General features: G+C 34.8%; 2 protein-coding genes across 5 annotated transcripts; one reads left to right on the forward strand and one right to left on the reverse strand.

The window, feature by feature from the left end:
• The first annotated feature begins 833 nt into the window (after positions 1-833).
• LOC104102329 (TATA-box-binding protein) lies at positions 834-10,250 on the forward strand. 3 transcript variants are annotated; one of them, XM_070191877.1, is made up of 10 exons: positions 835-1,068; positions 1,793-1,896; positions 2,543-2,630; positions 4,980-5,051; positions 6,048-6,098; positions 6,377-6,421; positions 7,238-7,330; positions 9,016-9,117; positions 9,214-9,287; positions 9,985-10,250. In XM_070191877.1, coding segments are annotated over exons 2-10 (603 nt in total). In that variant the 5' UTR covers positions 835-1,068; positions 1,793-1,819; the 3' UTR covers positions 9,986-10,250. The 3 variants fall into 3 exon arrangements, with proteins under 3 accessions (XP_070047979.1, XP_070047978.1, XP_070047971.1); XM_070191870.1 differs by having other exon boundaries at positions 1,805-1,896; XM_070191878.1 differs by lacking the exon at positions 7,238-7,330 and having other exon boundaries at positions 834-1,068; positions 1,805-1,896.
• Positions 10,251-11,370: 1,120 nt separating this feature from the next.
• On the reverse strand, positions 11,371-17,354 carry LOC104100658 (2-oxoisovalerate dehydrogenase subunit beta 1, mitochondrial-like). Of its 2 annotated transcripts, XM_070191879.1 has the most exons (13): positions 16,986-17,354; positions 15,619-15,730; positions 15,346-15,381; positions 15,200-15,259; positions 15,067-15,124; positions 14,885-14,982; positions 13,463-13,552; positions 13,322-13,390; positions 13,136-13,222; positions 12,823-12,918; positions 12,660-12,737; positions 11,663-11,749; positions 11,371-11,582 (listed from the first exon to the last, which is right to left on the reverse strand). In XM_070191879.1, exons 1-13 carry the CDS (start codon positions 17,168-17,170, stop codon positions 11,547-11,549), a joined length of 1,092 nt encoding a protein of 363 aa, XP_070047980.1. In that variant the 5' UTR covers positions 17,171-17,354; the 3' UTR covers positions 11,371-11,546. The 2 variants fall into 2 exon arrangements, with proteins under 2 accessions (XP_070047980.1, XP_070047984.1); XM_070191883.1 differs by lacking the exons at positions 12,660-12,737; positions 12,823-12,918 and having other exon boundaries at positions 16,986-17,273.
• Positions 17,355-18,003: the final 649 nt, after the last annotated feature.

The raw sequence follows: 18,003 nt of genomic DNA on the forward strand, positions 1-18,003 counted from the left end.
AAATAATAACCAATAACTAATTTTTAACTAAATAACTAATTATGCCATGTGGCTCTTTTTTAGTCTACCACTTGATTTAATGTGATGCCTTTTTCTTTGATTTTTAATAATATATAGATTTTATCTCATGCTTTCTAGTTTTAATGCATATTTTCAAATTTTCTTTTTAATTTGTATACTAAAATACTACATCTTACTTTGTACTACTAAAATAAAAAAATTTAAAGTTTTTCTTCCATCGAAACCAAAAATTTTAAGTCTCGCCTAAAACTAGCAATAAAAATTATTCTAATTAAAACCTATTCCCATTCACAAAAGAGGTTTTAAGTCTTCTTGGCCTTTTACAATGTTGAATTTAAGAAAATGTCTTTTTTAGATCTTTTATGTGTAAATGAAAGATCTCTCATGTGTAAAAGTAAATCTTCTATGTGTAAAAAAAAAGAGGTAGGGTCATAAAACTAAAAATAAGTTTGTAAAAGGCCAAAAAACTCATATTATGAGCAAAATAATTTCCCCACTTCCATAAGAAAAATACATAAAAAGGACACGTGTCATGATCTATTTAGCCATTTATAGCCTTTATTGTCTATTGATCAAAGCTTTATTACTATTCTATCCATTCGAAACATGGACCATCTGTTAGCCACATGAGGTTAATTCCGTAATTTAATACCCATCACACAAATACTCGAATCTTTTTGGCATTCACGCGCCTGTATTGAAATTACCATTCTACCCATCAAGACATTAAACAACATTCAGCCATACAAGGTTAATTAAGTAAATTATATCCATCACCCCATCACACAAATACCCAAATCCCACACGTCTTCGCATAAGCTCTTCAAATCGTTCCTCTTTTCCAACTCTCTTTTCTCCCCTCTATATAACCTCTACCTCTACAAAAATCTTCCTCTATCATATAAAAGAACTTCTCTTTCAAATTCTTACCGCTTCAATTCCTATATTTCTTTCTGTACACCTTCGAAAATCAACTTTTCGCTCCAATTTTGAGCTCTGAATCAGCAGAATTTAAGCAAACCCTAGGTTTAGATTTTACACTCAAAGGTCTGAATCTGAACCAATTTTTTCATCATCGTCTGATATTGTTTCATTAAGCAAGTTGTAAACCTCAATATTCCGAGTTTTATTGCAACGATTTCTTATATGAGCTGAATCAAAGTCTATGTCTGAATTATGTGCGAATTTGCGCTACATTATAGTCATTCTTTTTCCGTGTTGAGTTCTATTGAAAATCTTACACACTCGCACATACACTTGATTTTGCATAAGCAAACTTGTCCTAATTCTCCTGATTTGCTTGAATGGGAAATAACAATTAATAAAATAAAAAAATTGGGGAGGGTGAGACTGAGGGTGCAGAATTGATATTGGATTTTTCTTCTTTAGGGGAAGAGTTATTATTGTTTTATTAGGTTATTTTAACTGTCTTGTGTCACTTACACTATTTCACTGGCACCCTCACTACGGTCCGGCTTTGTGTACCAAGGAACCTCTGGTCTTTTATCCTTTAGTTCTAGCTGGAGAAATTATTATTTTTATTATTGATGAAGGAGATGTATTGAATTTGTAGAAAATATAGATAACTTTTAGTGTTAGTGAACTAATCTTTTGAATGTTGAATTGAGATGGATCTAAGTGGAGGGACTTGGATAGTGAGTATTCATATAGTCGACCCAATTAGCTTGGGATTGACGTGTAGTTGTTGCTGTATTAGTATACTTTATGAAGGAGATATTGATAATATCTGCTACTTTAATCCATTTTGTAGAGGTTTGTGTAGGGAGTTAAAAGAGGAATGGCGGATCAGGGATTGGAAGGGAGCCAACCAGTGGATCTCACCAAGCACCCTTCTGGAATAGTCCCTACCCTCCAGTAAGTTATTTCTCATTACTTCTACTATGTTTATCAGCAATAAATGCTAGTAATAGGGCCTACGAATTGTTTACAAGTCATTGGTCATTAACGCTTACCCCGAAAACATAGTATTTAATGCTTTCTAAACGATCATTGGAATGAAATATTCAGACTCAAAGAGTTCTATTAACTTGTCAAAATTATGTTTGGGAAAACAAATATTTATATTAATTGCATTAAGACGGATGGAGCAGAAGAGAGAAACTGAAAACGGGGAACTGAAAAGAAGAAAGTTTGGTTCATAAAATTTTCGAATTTCAAATAAGATATGTGCACAATTTTTTATTTTTTATTTTATTTTAAAAGTAACGTGTGTAAGAACTTTTATAATATTATTCTCAAATCTTTTTCAGTCTTCTTGTTAAACGAGTAATAACATCGAAAGACAGAAATATGTAATTAGTTAATAATTCTCTTCTATTACCTGGCAAATTTTCTTGTGTTGCTTACGTGCACACTTTCGGTTTACAAAAGTTGAACAACAAGTGATAAAAGTACTTTTGGTGGTGAATAACTTTAGTGGTGCAAGCTCTCAGTAGTTTGGATTTTGAAAGTAGATTTCCTCTAACTGACCTATGTGTCTGTCATACTTTTTCACTGCTAGGAATATTGTGTCAACAGTAAATCTGGACTGCAAGTTGGACCTTAAAGCCATTGCACTTCAAGCTCGAAATGCAGAGTACAATCCAAAGGTATCTTTATGTGCCATAGTTTGTTATAATTGTTTATAAGATCATTGATCCTCTTAATGCACATTCACAATGAGTTTTATCTAACATGTGAATGGAGTTCTGTGCATTGAGATCTCCTTATTATGAGATTGTCAGAGATTTGTTACGTGTGCTAACCTGTTCCTTTGCAAAATGATTTATTTTAAACTTAATGATTTTGAAAAAAAAAATTAACTTTCACTTGTTGCTTTTTTGGCGGTGAAATTTGGGGAGATAATAGGTGCCTCCTGCAGGATCAAGTGAACTTTGTTTGAGCATGTGACTGTTGTGAGGCCATTCTCAAATTTTTCCCTTTAGCGGTTTCCTTGCAAATGACTTGTTTTAAGATCTAACTTTGTGAATGGATTCATTTCTTTTTTGCTTTCATATTTTTAAGATTTAGTGCTCACAAAAAGAAGCGTAAGCGAGTAACAGAGACCGGAATAAGGACTTGTGAACAAAGTGGTCTTATTTTTTGAATGCTTGGTCACCAGTAGCACGTCTCAGCTGAGGCTTGTGCTCTAGTTCGGCGTAGTTCCAAAACTAAGTTCTGAGATCAGCTCGATTAATTAAAATTAAAGTACGAGCTGTATTCATTCAGCTTAGTTATTGACCAACTTGAGTTCGATCAAGGCCTTGGTCTCTTCATTTATTGTAACAAGCTAAGGATGAACCCCCTAAGAATGAAATCAATTGCATCTCTTTCATTCTTTCTCTACATAAAACTGGAGAATGTCTAATTTATTAGAATATTTCTTGTGGAATCCCAAATAAACAGAATGTCTTTTGCCACTGTTTGTGCTGATATAGAAGTCTTTATATTTAAATATAATATATATCGATGTGTTTATGCATATGGGAGTTATCCTATTATAATAAAAAAGATATAGGAGTTATTCTATTTCCACATCCAGAAATTGTTTTCAACACCAGGGCCAGTTTGATTAGATATGAAAGTATGGCACTGGGATGTCACATCTTTATGTATCTGATATTTTAATCAGTGCCCTAAATGCTGAAACTGTTTTAGATTCACAGTGCACTTAAAATTCCTCATTAACATTATCTCAGTCTCAGGATCAAACATACTTAGAATAAGCTTCATTATGGCAGTTGCATGATATTTATGGTTGAAGAGAGAAGAATGAGAACAAAATGAGATGAAGAAAGTGAACTATCCTTTTGAGAGAACCCTAGGTGGGGAGGGGGGAAGGTAGAGTTTGAAATGGACAGATAAAATGATGGATATAGGGGAGAGTGGAGGAGATAGAGAGAGAAGATAAGAGATTAAGAAGAAAAGAGATTATTAGTGAGATTGAATTGAGAGAGTTCCGTTTGGAGGTTTTTAGAATATCTAAAAGAATATTTAGGTATCTTCTTTATATGTACACATATAATTAACTTGTTGAGCTTGGCTTGCAACTTGTGGTGAGTTGAGCATAGTTGATCATGGGGTTTATATATTGTACACGCATATATGGCCATGCAATTTTAACTAGTTGAACTTGGTTTGCAATCATTTCATCAGAGCATGAGTCAGCTTGAGTTTTGCTTAAAATATGGAGCTTGATCTTTTACAAAAACTGGGTGCTCGTGAGCCTTAGCAGCTTGGTTTGCTTGCGTCCATTATTTTCCCCTCTTTTCCATTTTGGTTTAGGTATTAAGGGTTGTTTTTTTGGGGGTGGGTGGGGGGTGGGGGTACCACAACTATGATCCGCAAATCATAAGTCCAATTTGGTGTTTTTTTGGCACTTAACAACTCACTTTATTTTTAAGCCTTATCTGATGGTCACCTAGTCTTCAATGTGGAGTATCTTTGTTACTTATCTTTGTCACTTATCCAAGTCTTATCTTTGTTACCAACTTGCCCATGTCAGCTAGGAATTGCTCACCATTGTGTAATTGGATTTCCTTAGTCAGTGATATCTCGTATGTTTGTTTTTCCCTACTTTGTTCACTTGATTTTTGAGCTCTAAGATGATATATTTGATATTCCTATTTATGGTTTGACAATATATAAGATTGTATCTATTCTCAGTTTCATACGAAGTAATCCATGAATCATTCAAAGTAGGTATTCTATCATTAGTATGAGGCATCTATGTAAACTGTTTACTATGACATGAATCTGTGTGTAGAGCAATTGAGTAGTAATTGTTTTATATTTGCTTCCAAAGTTATACTGTGTAACCTCTTTCGTAAACCTGTATTCCACTTGAATCTGCTGAACCGACTTAGCTATGGATGTTTGTTGTTGCATCATCCGTGCATCTTTGTCAAGCAATTGAGAATGAAAGTATATATCGTTTTAACTAGTTATTGTGTTTTCAGCGTTTTGCTGCAGTGATCATGAGAATTAGAGAACCAAAAACTACAGCACTGATTTTTGCTTCTGGGAAGATGGTAAGTTTTAAACGGTTTTTGATGGGTTTGGTCTTAGCAAGTATTGACATTGTTACTGATCTTGTTGATTGATTCAAATAATTCTGGAACTTAAAATTTAACCTTGTTCATGAACTTCTCATCTATGTTGCTCGGATAGGGGTGTGGGCACCTGACAGGGGTTCGGATTTAGAAGTCGGATTTGTCATCACCCGACTTTTGGGATTCGGGGATACATGTAGGAGTATGGGTGCGGGTGTTAAGATGAAACCAATAAATGTATATTACGATATATATATATAAGTATATATTTCGTCAGTTTATTGAAATTATATAAAAGCTAGTATAATTAAATTCTTTGTTAAGACTTAAATATTTTATTCATAAGTTATCTGGTAAAATAGTAAAGTGTTCTAATATATCACACACACACACACTCTCCCTCCGTTTCATAAAGATTATCTTAATTTGACTTGGCACAAACTTTAATAAGGAAGGAAAGACTTTTGAGATATGTGGTCTTAAATAAGCCATAGCATTTGTGTGGTTCTAAAACTTTTGAAACTTGTGGTCTGAAACCTGTCATAACATTTGTGTGGTTATAAATGCTTCTTATTAAGTAAATATTGAAAGGTGTCATAGTGCCAATCTTTTTGAAACAAACTGATAAGGAAATAGTGCCAATCTTTTTGAAACAGACTAATAAGGAAATAGTGCCAATCTTTTTGAAACAGAGGGAGTATATGACATAACCTCAAAAGTCAAACCAAATACCCAATCAACCTATACTTGGCGATAGGTGAAGTCAAACACCCAAGTTAGGTTGACTAAATCGAGTGCAGATCCCACACCCACTCCCACACCCACACCCAAATCGTGTAGGATCGACATGGGTGCGGCAAGACTATTGAAGGATCTGAGCAACATAGCTTCTCATTGCTATCCAGAAATACTCATTTTATTATCTACTTTCTGCTTAAAACTCATGCCTTCTAATTGTGAATTTATTTGTCTCAGGTCTGTACTGGAGCAAAAAGTGAACAACAATCAAAGTTGGCAGCACGGAAAGTATGTACTAGTTAATAGCTAGTATTGTATCCTTTATGATGAATCCAGATGCTTATCTAAGTTCACTGAATCAGACAAACTTTATCAGAAAGTTCAATGAATCAGACAATACTAATTTGGATTTAGCATCTGTCTAGTATATTTCTTGAAAAGGTTCCGACTGTTCAGCAGGCTTTTTATGTCTTCAGTAGTTATTTTCATAAATTGTCAAGTTCTCATTTTCTTTTTATTTGAAGTGCCTATCTTTCTTACTTTGATGTTTTCCTAATCTTTTACAGTATGCTAGAATCATTCAAAAGCTTGGTTTTCCAGCCAAGTTTAAGGTAACCACTTTTGCTCAGTTATTCAGTTTATTGAGATTTTATAGAAAACTATACATATCCCCTTCCCTTATCCTGGATGTGAGAATGAAAATAAGGAATAGGAAAGGAGAAAAACTGCCTCTTCAGAAAAAAAAAAAAAGGGAAAAATATGTTTATGTTTCTATCCTGATTACTGCATTCTTTACATATTTTGGAACATTTGTCCATCATAGGGTGCAAACGCTTTTCTAAAATTTACCTCATAACTACCCTTGGATCTAATCCACTATAGCTGGATGGACCTAACCTGTCAATGCCGGTACCTATTTTCACGTGAATAAAGGATTTTCCCATATACATAAATAAGAAGACATTAAGTATATTAATGATATCACTACAAAAGAAAAATCAGAATATCGATTTGAGCCTTCAGAGGGAGTGATCTATTCGACAGGCTAGTCTGGTGCTTTGATATTCCCTAGAACCAAGGCCAAAGGTAAAATTACATCCTCAATCAACAAGTTGTGCAGAGAAAACTTTATAACCGTTGTGAGCTGGGATATGTGCTTGAAAGCCTTCAGTACGCAGTTTGCAATGTTCTGGAAGCGGCTAAGACATTATATTTTTTTTTTCAAGAATTGACACGTGCTTTGAAAATGCTTCAGAATGACTTAAAACGCTTCTAGGCAAAGCTTCTCTTCTTTGTTCCTAGTTTTCTGGAAACAATACACAATTATAGGAGAAGTTGCCAAATAATCCTAGTCTAGCTGCAATTTTGTTCTTTTTGCTGTTTCTGCTATATGTTTCAGTTATTTGAATTGTTTTGCTCCATTGTAGGATTTTAAGATCCAGAATATAGTTGGTTCTTGTGATGTTAAATTTCCTATTCGACTTGAAGGCCTTGCATATGCCCACGGTGCTTTCTCAAGTGTAAGTATTGACATATTATATCACTATTTCTTAGTATTCATAAATCTAGTGAATATTGTAATTGCAATCCTGTTATACCTATAAGGTATAAGCCCTTCATCTGATTGATCTGCGGTTATTTGGTTGGGTTACTCTGTCAGACAAGAATCAGCTTTTGCCTTCTTTCTATTTTTCAGTCTTCTTTTGTATTATCCTCTAATTGTATCTGTAGCAGATCAAGTTTTTGAAATTTCGATGTATCATTTCTCTTGAATTTGTTGGAAGTATTACTGACCTTTTTCCTCGATATGTCTTCCTATTTATCAGTTTTCATATGCAGTATCCTGCAATTGTAATGGTAACAGATAAAATTCTTAGAATTTGATGTATCAGTGGTTTGAGATATTAGGCATTGTTGACCTCTTCATGTCAATTGCCTTAAAACGTATGTTATTTGAAATGCACGGAACTTCAAAGGACTCTGAAATTTTATGTGAAACTGTGAGGTCAACAATGCTTTTGCTAGCATAGAATAAGCAAACAAGCTTGAGAACAAAAATCTATTCCTCGAATTGGTTGGGTCATTATCAACCAGAAAAGTCACTAGTGATGGTCTTGGTTTAACCATGGGTTAGCTGCAAATGGTGCCGAATTGAAGTGACAAAACCTGGGTCATGAATGATAATCGTCCATTCCCAATTGATGACATCCTGTGCTTTGACAAGTCTGAAGTATTTGACACACTGTAGAACTTCAGATCTTCTACCAATTATATCCATTAACAATTCAAACTTAAACCATGGTTTGATGTTTCCTCATCACAATTATTTATCAATTACTACTATAATATTTTTTCCTACTAAATAATATAGTTATGTCAGTCAATTTAACTTCATTTACAAAATATGGTATGTGTACTAAGATCGATTTGTTTTCTGTAATTATTATCACCCATTTTTAGAGAAACCATTTAGTTAACTGAATTTTGATGAAGATAGTTAAAGCTGAACTTAGATCTTGATTTGTGTCCAAGTAGGCTCGAGTCCACTGATTGGCAAAGAACCTTTCAGCATGTGTTTTGGATCTTCTAATGCAGCCTGTTAGTATTTGTTACATACCGAAAGTTTGCGACCTTCCTGATTATATTACCAGTGATGTTGGTGCTATATTCCCCTCCTTTCTGCATATGGGGGGGGGGGGGGAGTTAGAAGAACGGAAAGATAAATAAAATCTAGCTCCAATTCTAGCCAATCGACGCACTTGCTTCCTTTCTTTATGGTCAAACTACTGTTGCTATAACTATGCAGTCCTCAGTCTCTCTCGCGGTCACTGCATTCCCTTTTGCAATATTGTAAACATGTTCCAATTTTGGTAAATAATTAGTTCATGGGATAAATGTTGTATCATAATAGGGAGTGGTTTGTGCTAAGTTCTAGTGATTTGTGGTAAACTGTCCCTTGTGCATCACTTATTATTTGTGATGTAAAATGAGTTTTACCCTTGTTTCTGACCAGAAAAGCAACTGGTACATAGTTCCGAGTGGTTGGCCAGGTGGCAATGCTCGAGTTTCAGTACCTTGATATATTCATTAGAATCATGACATCTTAAATAGAATGTCGAAGGAGCTGTTTAGTGGGAATTCTGACAGATATATTGACTTTGATATTCCTCCCTGTATTTATCATCTTCCAATTTTCTTGGTACAGTACGAGCCAGAACTATTCCCTGGATTAATATATCGCATGAAACAACCAAAAATAGTGCTGCTTATTTTTGTTTCTGGGAAAATTGTCATCACAGGAGCTAAGGTAATACATAGTCTCTGCCTTCTGATGGATTCTTCTTTAAATTTCTACATGTTATGCTGGTGGTTTACCATGCTCAGCATTTTATATGAATTTCAGGTTAGAGATGAGACATATACTGCCTTTGAGAACATATACCCAGTTCTTACTGAGTTCAGGAAGAATCAGCAATGGTATGGCAATCGGTTGTTTGTATGTGCACAACTTTTGTTTTGGGTGATAAAATATTAGTCCATTACTCAACAACCGGGGGGGGGGTTCTGACAGCTGTGATAAGCTGGCTCAAATCCAGCTTAATGAACTGTAGTTTCGCTGTCAATTGGAGGGTATTCTGATGATAGCCTTTTAAATATGAGATAAAGGGGTTGGTACTTCTAAGTGCTGGGGAAAAGCTAGTCAGTTATTTAGCATGCATTAATACACGAGGAGTAATTTTCTAGTTCTTATTTGTAGTTAATGCATTAGATGCCACGAAAAAATGATTTTGTATGTCTTGCTTTTGGATGGAATAGTGAAACCATTTATTGGTGAGAGGAAAACCGAGATGCTTGTAGCAGAAAATGTTTCCCTTTCCCTTTATGTTTAAAGAGAAGAAAATTTATTTGTCTTTGCCATGCAATGTTGAAGCTCCTGTGGCGTTAACTTTTAGCTTTGAGAGGAACTCAAAAAAGAAAGATGAAATAGTTCAGGAGAAGATCATTAGTTTTAGAAAAAAAGAGGGGCGGGGTATTCTTTATTTGAGCACCATGTGCAATTGTAGGGAGCTCTGTTGCACTAAAGTGATTTTATATCAAGTAAATGCAGTTTGTTGCTCTATATTGGTAGCGAACTAATCCTCATCTTTATATTACTGATGTTGGTTGCTCGCAGAGTTGAGAGACTGTTTCATGCAGTGGAGCATCTGCTATGACTGACTGCAGGGTGGTTCATATTTGGAGACTTCTTTGTTTTTCTTTAACTGTAGATATTCTATAAATGAGGCATCAGCTTTTATGGACGTTTGTTTAAATTAAAACTGATAGGGTGGAACTTTAGGAGGATCCCGATAACTGTATTACTTCACTTGTAGCATATCATAAATTCAATTGGGGGAGAGAAAAAAAAAGGGAGCTAGTCGTTGGTTCCTGATTCTCGTAGTTGTTGAGTCTTAATGTTTTAAAGCGGTTTTTTGATTTAGTTCTCCTCAGTCGGACCTGAAAAGTATTTGTATTACTTGCCTTCTGTGTCGAAAGTTTTTCCTGTTCCTAAATTATAGCTTTATGTACAAAAATATAGTTGCCTCTCAACCGGGAATCATCAGCCAACCCGACTTTGAATGAAGTGAGGAATACTTTCTCAGTTTTAACTGTGCATAGACATGTTAGCTTTATATATACTGTGTGTGGGTGAGCCATTCTTTTGTTGGACTATGGACTATGGACTATATTGATATGATATTATTCCACAATTGTCCTTTCCCTGAACTTTGGCCACATTGATGCTTGTTAATCTTGTGTTGTTCTTGTTCATGTTTATAGTTCCTTCATTTACTGCTAAAACAGTTAGCTTTTAAGCTTAGCTCTCGGGGTGCTTTCTCGACGATGATCCGAAAAATGTAAACCAACAGTGGTCGAAGTAGCTTGAGTATATGAATCTTTCAATGACCCCTAGTTTATCGTAAGGGGAAGTAAGTTGTGCGCTCCAACCGGAGAAACGTTCATACTTTTCATTAAAAATGACTATCATACCAAACATATAGGTAAATATTTTCTAGCATTAAGTTGTTTAGTAATCAGTTTACTATTTAGAAATAAAGTACTCATTCTTCGCTTATCGAGAATCAATTTGACTAAATTTTTAAGCTAAATTGACTTAATTTAACTTAGTATTTTAAAATAAAATTTAAATATTCAAAAATTATACGAAAAATACATATGATCAAAAAGTATATTTTAAAATATTGGTCAAAACACATACAATTTGACTCTTAATAAGTAAAATATGTCAAACGGAGGGAGTAATTCTTTTTTAAACTTTAAAAGTTGTTGAAAGAAAGAAAGGGGGAGGGGGTCAAAATTTGATAAAACTACTTGTGGATGGCCAGGAGCACCTTTTGAGAAACTCAAAACTGTGTAGTAAATGACATTTCATTTCTCTGTTTCACCAATTACCTTTATAATGATGGGTCATACGAAAGCTATGTAAGATGGACAATCTAGATTCAAATAACGCAGCTTAGGCACCAAAACAGATAGCAGCGAGCCAGTACGAGAATGATAGGGGTAACCGAATATAGATCTTTCATTGAATTAATTGTTATTAGTAGTAGAAATAATAGGGAATGTTTTGTACTTGTATGTTAATACAAGACACCCAATCATGAACTACACAATGCATAAATTAGTTGAAATAACAATCTAGTGTGGCACTGGCTCCACATGAGTGGAAGAGCATTAGTAATTCACAGTAGATTTGATTGCGTCCAGTATCTGCAAACAAAGAAGGATCAGTACTTTAGTCAGACTCTGGGTGAAATCTTTTAAAAATGAAAAGTTTCAAGACCAGTTACCTTGTTCTTTGTAGGCAAGTAAAAGGGTTCGAAGACAAGAGGAAAAGGGGTATCTAACCCACATACTCTGGCCACTGGAGCTTCTAACTGCAAAGCAACTCAAATATTGAACACTTAGAAGTACTTCATTTCGTAACGTCTTAACAAAATATTGGAACATGAGAAAAACATAGGAATATGAGAATACACAGATGCAGATGGAGTCTATGTTTAACGGATTCAACTGAACCCAGTATTTCGACAAAAAACCTTTATCTCTGTGTGTGCGTGCATGAAACCACTAAGATGTCACCAAATATTAAATTTTGAACCCATCACTTCAAAATTAAAATGAATTCAGTGTTAAGAACTTTAAAGGTTAGATTCATTAATTTTAAATCATGGTTACTCGTTATGGCATTTTCTATTTGATAAAAAGAGATTGGAGAACTAAAATGCTCATATTCTTGCAGCATGTTAGTCTGTTACTGACATCCTCAACAAACAGAAGGGCCTTACTAAAACACCCCTATCCAGAGCAATCAACTCTAATACATAAATTATTCATGTGCACAGCAAAGCATATTGATACCCATACAAGGTTCCGATTCATAAAGCACTTTTGGTTTAAAACAGGACCCAGTAACTGAACCTGAGATAAGGCATGTGGCAAATACTTAACTTTTAGCTAACCCAGTTACCCAGATGCTAGACAACACTGACAGGTTCAGTAGCCTCACCCACTCGCACAAGTAAGATATGACGCCCAAGTCCAAGATCACCAGGAGTATAGCAAAAGCTCCAAGCTGTTTGCATTTTTCCAAACAACCTAGGTACCACTCGTTATTCCTTAAGACTGCTTACTTCAACTATGTTTCACAAATCCAAAAGCACAGAGGACATATGACCTTGCCTATGAGATCTTATATAAGGTTTGACATTTATTATGGTGATCCAGGAAAGAAAAAGGAAACTAACAGAAGTCTACAAAGGAGACCTAAAATAAGTAAATACTTACTCTCGTAAAGCAACGTTCAACTATAGATGCAGAAATTTCAGCACCAAATCCACCTGTCACAGGAGCTTCATGACTAACCTACAACACAAGAAAACTTCGTAAGTTATTTAATTAGGATGAGATTACCTCTTCAATTCCATAAAGCATTGATTAAAATACTCACCAGAAGCCTTCCTGTCTTTTTGACAGAAGCCTCTACTGTTTCCTTGTCCCATGGTATTAAAGTTTTAAGGTCAATCAGTTCGCATGAGATCCCTTCCTATAGAATATACGTATTTAAAAGCTGATAAGTAATCAGGAGAAGTACATAAGAGGTACAGCTGAAAGATTAGCTGATAGATACCAAGCGTGAGAAAGAAGTTTGAGCATGCAAAAACCATAAAATGCATTTATACTGGTAAAAAGAACTAGTGGAATGACAAGAAATCTATTCAAGGCAACAGATTATAACAGATCTAATAGAAACTAGTATTCACCTTTGCAGCTTCAATGCATGCCTGCTCCATAGTAGATAGCTGAGCTCCCCAACCAACTAATGTGATATCACTACCTTCCCTGATGACCTGCATTTTTGCATGCACTTCAGATCTTTTTGATAAGATAATGGTAGCATGCTCTTCAGCTTTCAAATTCATAATAAACAATTAAACAAAACATCATACCTCTGCCTCAGAGAGAGGCAACATATAATCATCTTCAGGAACTTCTTCAACAGCCATCCGGTAAAGCATCTGAGATTCATCCAGACATATTCAATATCTAACTGCAGCAAAGAGTATTACGAGGAAGGAAAAAGAGATTACCTTTGGCTCAAAAAAGACTACAGGATTTGGGTCACGTATGGACGACAACAGCAATCCTTTTGCTTGATGTGGACTGCGTGGGATGACCACCTTACACAAATAATTGCGCAAAAGTTGTCAAAGGTATGCATTCAATTCTATAAGTAAAACGGACGTGCATCTGGTTTCTAAAGAAAATATATCAAGAATTTCAGAAAAGTAAATATAAATAATTATTCCCAGAATCCTTTAGGAGGAGACACTATGAGCAAAAAGGTGACAGAGAGGGAAAACAGAGTGAGCATATAGAAGATACTAATGGAATCACGGAGCTTGGTGCTTCACTTTAAATCAAGAAAGGAAACAAGCAACCTCGAAAAATAATCAGTCAACAATCCAACCAATGCCCATGATGGTGATGGATCACGAATGGAGAAACTCAATATATATACTGTATTTGGAGAATAACGATTTTTCTCATTTGCAGGGAAGAACTTGACAAACAAATATTGGATGTCCATCTTGTAGAGACTTATCAAAAGGAAAAAAAAAAGAATGTCCGTCTTGTAGAGACGGAAAACTTTACATGTGTTTGCTAGCATCCTATTTGAACTCGCATTGCCAGTACTAAACCCACATAAATGAGGACTGGGTTAAGGCAAAAACCAGCTAAAAGAAGTCAATTTATGAGAAATCTTCACAATACTAAATGCATCAAGATGTGCTCTCCTGGGTACATGCTACATCCGCACCTCGGCGTGATGAAAAACAAAAAAGGAAAAGCGTTCCATCACCTCACCACTTGGATTTGAGCAGGCTCACCTTCATCCAAGGGGGGTAAATTGACAACCCTTCGCTGGAAAATTACTGTGTATCTAGGTAAAATTTCTTTTTAGGTATATACACTATATGTAGAATGCCCTTGGCTTCTTCATGTGTTTACTTGTTTATATTTCGACTCCCCTTAGTGAAATTTTTCGGCTCCGGCACTGGATCTGAGTAAGTATAAGTAAGGGTTCCAGTTATGGATGGTATGGGTAAAGAAGTCGGTTCCATCACATTTGCCATGCGAATTTAGGTTGATTGACAGATAAGATAATAAAATTACTAGATACCTTAACGAGGAGAATTTATATTGCGCGTTTACATAAGACTACGTGTACGGGAAAAGGCTAGAGCGATTAACTACAGAGGGTTTAAATTACATTAAACGCATGAAAATCATTTTAGCACCCGAACTTATGAATAAGGTTGTGGAACTAAAAAAGAATGGTGATAGGGTTATTTCAATAACACTAGCACGTGGAAAGGAGTCAATCAAATCAATAGTGCCGATGCTCCGTAAAGAATTAAAGAGGAAACTAAAAATGTAATATGGTGATTTTGAGAAAATCATTTAAAAGAACCTGACAAGTGTAAGATGCAAAGAAAGACGTGGGATACCTTTATACCAGGAACATGGCAGAAGAAAGATTCGGGGGATTGTGAGTGGTAATGCCCGCCATGTCCAACAGCTCCATAAGGTGCTCTAATAGTTAAGCCTGGAAACCATGAGGCAGCTCAGCATCTTGAAACTTAGATAAAATGATGAAGTGCAATAAAATCATATGTTCTCCTCCAATTACCTCCGCAGTTGAACTGATTACCACTCCTATATCTGAATTTCGCAGCTTCATTGACGATCTACAAAACGAAAAATCTGACAGTCAACAAATGTCATGCCGATATGCTAGTACGTGACTCGGCAAAGATGCATACCTGATCAAAAGCAGGAAAAATATAATCTGCAAATTGAATTTCTGCTATAGCTCGATTATCCTGAAATTTTAGGACGCAAAAAATAACAATATCAGCAAAAAGTTAACATCTATTTAGCTTTCAGTATTTAGAGCTCAGAAACTGACCATTGCAGCCAGACCAATAGCAAATCCAACTATACCCTGCACATCAAAAACCATTATTGGATACATTTCTTCTCACAAGAAAGTAATTTGGGATGGTGGGGGAACTAAACGGTAAGGCTGTTATGCACCACGCATTGTATCAAATGAAATTTATGCTCAATTTCTTATTATAAAAACAAAGAAACAGCTAGTACTATTGATTTATTGCTCAGATCTTTCACCCAGAAAGGGCTAGAGCAGATGTGCAATATGGTAGATAAGCTACAGATATACCTGCTCACATAAAGGAGTATTAAAAACCCTTTGTTTCCCAAATCGGTCAGCTAATCCAGTAGTGCAACGAAAGACACCACCGAAACCAACATCTTCTCCAAATACATAAGCACTGAGAAAAAAATTCATATTTCATCAATCAACCATAAACAAGCACATAAAAATTGCGAGTAAAAAGAGAACAGGCTGGCAAAAGCATAATCTATTATTGAGCAAGAGTAGATCCAGCTTAAATGGTCAGCATTACTTGAAGAAGTTTGGATGTTATTTAGATGTAATCTAAGCAAGTATACTGGGATTTGCATGTCTGCATCAACTAATATTCCAAATTAAAGCTGGAAGTGACTGGTAACTCCTCCTATGAAGGTAAGGAATCAAAAGCTGAAGGCTCAAGCTATCATCCTTATACTTCTGGAGAAGCTTAACGCTAATACGTTGTTGCATTACTCGTAAATACTGTTCTGGGAAAATAAAATAGGTATTCTTGAGATAATACAAACGATACAGTTATTCATGCAGAAAAGTAACGAACGAGAACGTTGTGGGAGCGACATCTCCTCTCCCTCACCACTACCCCCTTCTTATCCATTCATGTGTCAGCGCTTAAAAGAAGTTGTGATGCAAAGTACATAGCAAATGACAAATGATGCATAAATGAGATTGGTCTAAAGCATTCACATAACTGATACAAAAACATGATGAGAATAGATAGCCAATAATAAAGCTTCTGTTGGAAAATTTATCACAAAATTAAAAAAAAAAAAATACAAAAAGAATGGACTATTTCTGTTTCTTAAGGACATTTGACCAGTCTTTGATCAGCATAGACCAGCTAAATCATGTTTTAAAAAATGGAAATTTTAAATATTATACCAAATATCATATACTTATGACCCTCCAAATGAGAATTGAGAGGTGGTATAAAAAATAATCATTTCACTTTAACGAAAAGATAGCTTCTTGGCTTTTTACTTAGAAACTGTATTTGTACAAGGAAAGGAACTTGCTTTCTCCACCTTCTCCAACTTGAGATTCTCATTATGAAATCTTTGTTGACCATTCAATTTATCCATCAGTATTATTCCCGAATAACTTAAAGATTGTATTTTTCTTTTTTCTTCTTTTTTCCCCTTTTCCTCCATCCACATAGTTTAAAAGTACAGTACTAGTAATACTTTTTTCTTTTGTTAATCAAGCAAATTAACAACAACGTACTACCACCTTCCCTCTTTCTTTTCCCGCTTTGCTAATTTCTAATTCGTGATTGAGCGATAGAGTGATCTAGGGACAGCAAAACTTTACAACTTTTTCGTACACTTACCAAAAAAGGAAATTGGAAAAAAATACAAATACAATTAAAAAGATACCGAGGATCAGAGTCTAAGGCGATGTGAAGAGCTTGATTAATAGCAGTAAAAAGGTTGACAGATTTGCTCGGACTGATTCCTTCACTTTTTTTAAGCGTCTGATCAACTGTTGACGAGAATCCCCTACTTTGATTTTTGGAAGATATTGAAGCCAATTTTCCAATTCTTCTGAAACTGCTTGCCATTTTTATGTAATTTTTACTAGGATTGAAATTTTCAGAACAACAATATGTTTATTTGGAGAAAGTGGGAATCTGCAAAATATATTGAGCTAAATATCTGAGCGTTGAAGTTGTATTGAAGAGAATTTATTAGAGTTTGGTATGGGACAAAATGAAATTAATAAATCTACACATGGTCCACGTTGACAGAGATTATCCTATACACTTAACCGGTTTATTTGTACTATAATGGCAGCCGTCAAATCATTTTGATTTGGTTTTAGTAAAGAATTTCGTAATGGATAAAATTAAAGGAAATAAATTTATTTCAAAATTAAAATATATGGATTATAACATTACCATAACGAATGAGTTCCGTACTTTTAAGTTCAATCTCAATTTGCATAGCGGTGAGTTAATTTGACTCGATGCGAATTTTAAGAAAAAAGAAGAATGACTTTTAAAATTTGTGATCTTAAAAATTTAATAGATAAAATTTTTGTGTGATCATGATATTTGTGTGATTATAAAAAAATTTTATAAGAATAAAATAATAAGTTTAAATTAAATTATTTTCAAATTTTAAAATATATCATTTATTTTAGAACAGATCGAGAAGAATAGTATATCATCGAATTTGAAATGCCGAGAAATGAGCTACATCCGGTAACTATTTGGGTCATAAGGATAATTTTGTAATTACATCAATATCAACTGATTCCATTGGCTGAAAAAAGTAATTACTGTAGCTTCCGACAATTCTACTACCCATATAATATCATGATTACTTCCCAAGACAAAATCACCCATGTGGGACCCGCTCTTGGCTACTGCGATTGCTTTGTCATAGTCTTTAC

This window comes from Nicotiana tomentosiformis, chromosome 1, assembly GCF_000390325.3.
Source record: "Nicotiana tomentosiformis chromosome 1, ASM39032v3, whole genome shotgun sequence".
In the NCBI taxonomy this organism is placed as follows: domain Eukaryota; kingdom Viridiplantae; phylum Streptophyta; class Magnoliopsida; order Solanales; family Solanaceae; genus Nicotiana; species Nicotiana tomentosiformis.

Excerpts from the sequence above, each read along its gene's own strand:
- LOC104102329 (XM_070191877.1), top strand. The coding sequence starts at position 1,820 with ATGGCGGATCAGGGATTGGAAGGGAGCCAACCAGTGGATCTCACCAAG. Across the intron at positions 1,897-2,542 it reads GGAATAGTCCCTACCCTCCA|GAATATTGTGTCAACAGTAA; the intron begins GTAAGTTATTTC and ends TTTCACTGCTAG. Across the intron at positions 9,118-9,213 it reads TTGTCATCACAGGAGCTAAG|GTTAGAGATGAGACATATAC; the intron begins GTAATACATAGT and ends TATGAATTTCAG.
- LOC104100658 (XM_070191879.1), bottom strand. The coding sequence starts at position 17,170 with ATGGCAAGCAGTTTCAGAAGAATTGGAAAATTGGCTTCAATATCTTCC. Across the intron at positions 13,553-14,884 it reads GCCATGTTCCTGGTATAAAG|GTGGTCATCCCACGCAGTCC; the intron begins GTATCCCACGTC and ends TATTTGTGTAAG. Across the intron at positions 13,391-13,462 it reads TAGTCTTTTTTGAGCCAAAG|ATGCTTTACCGGATGGCTGT; the intron begins GTAATCTCTTTT and ends GATGAATCTCAG.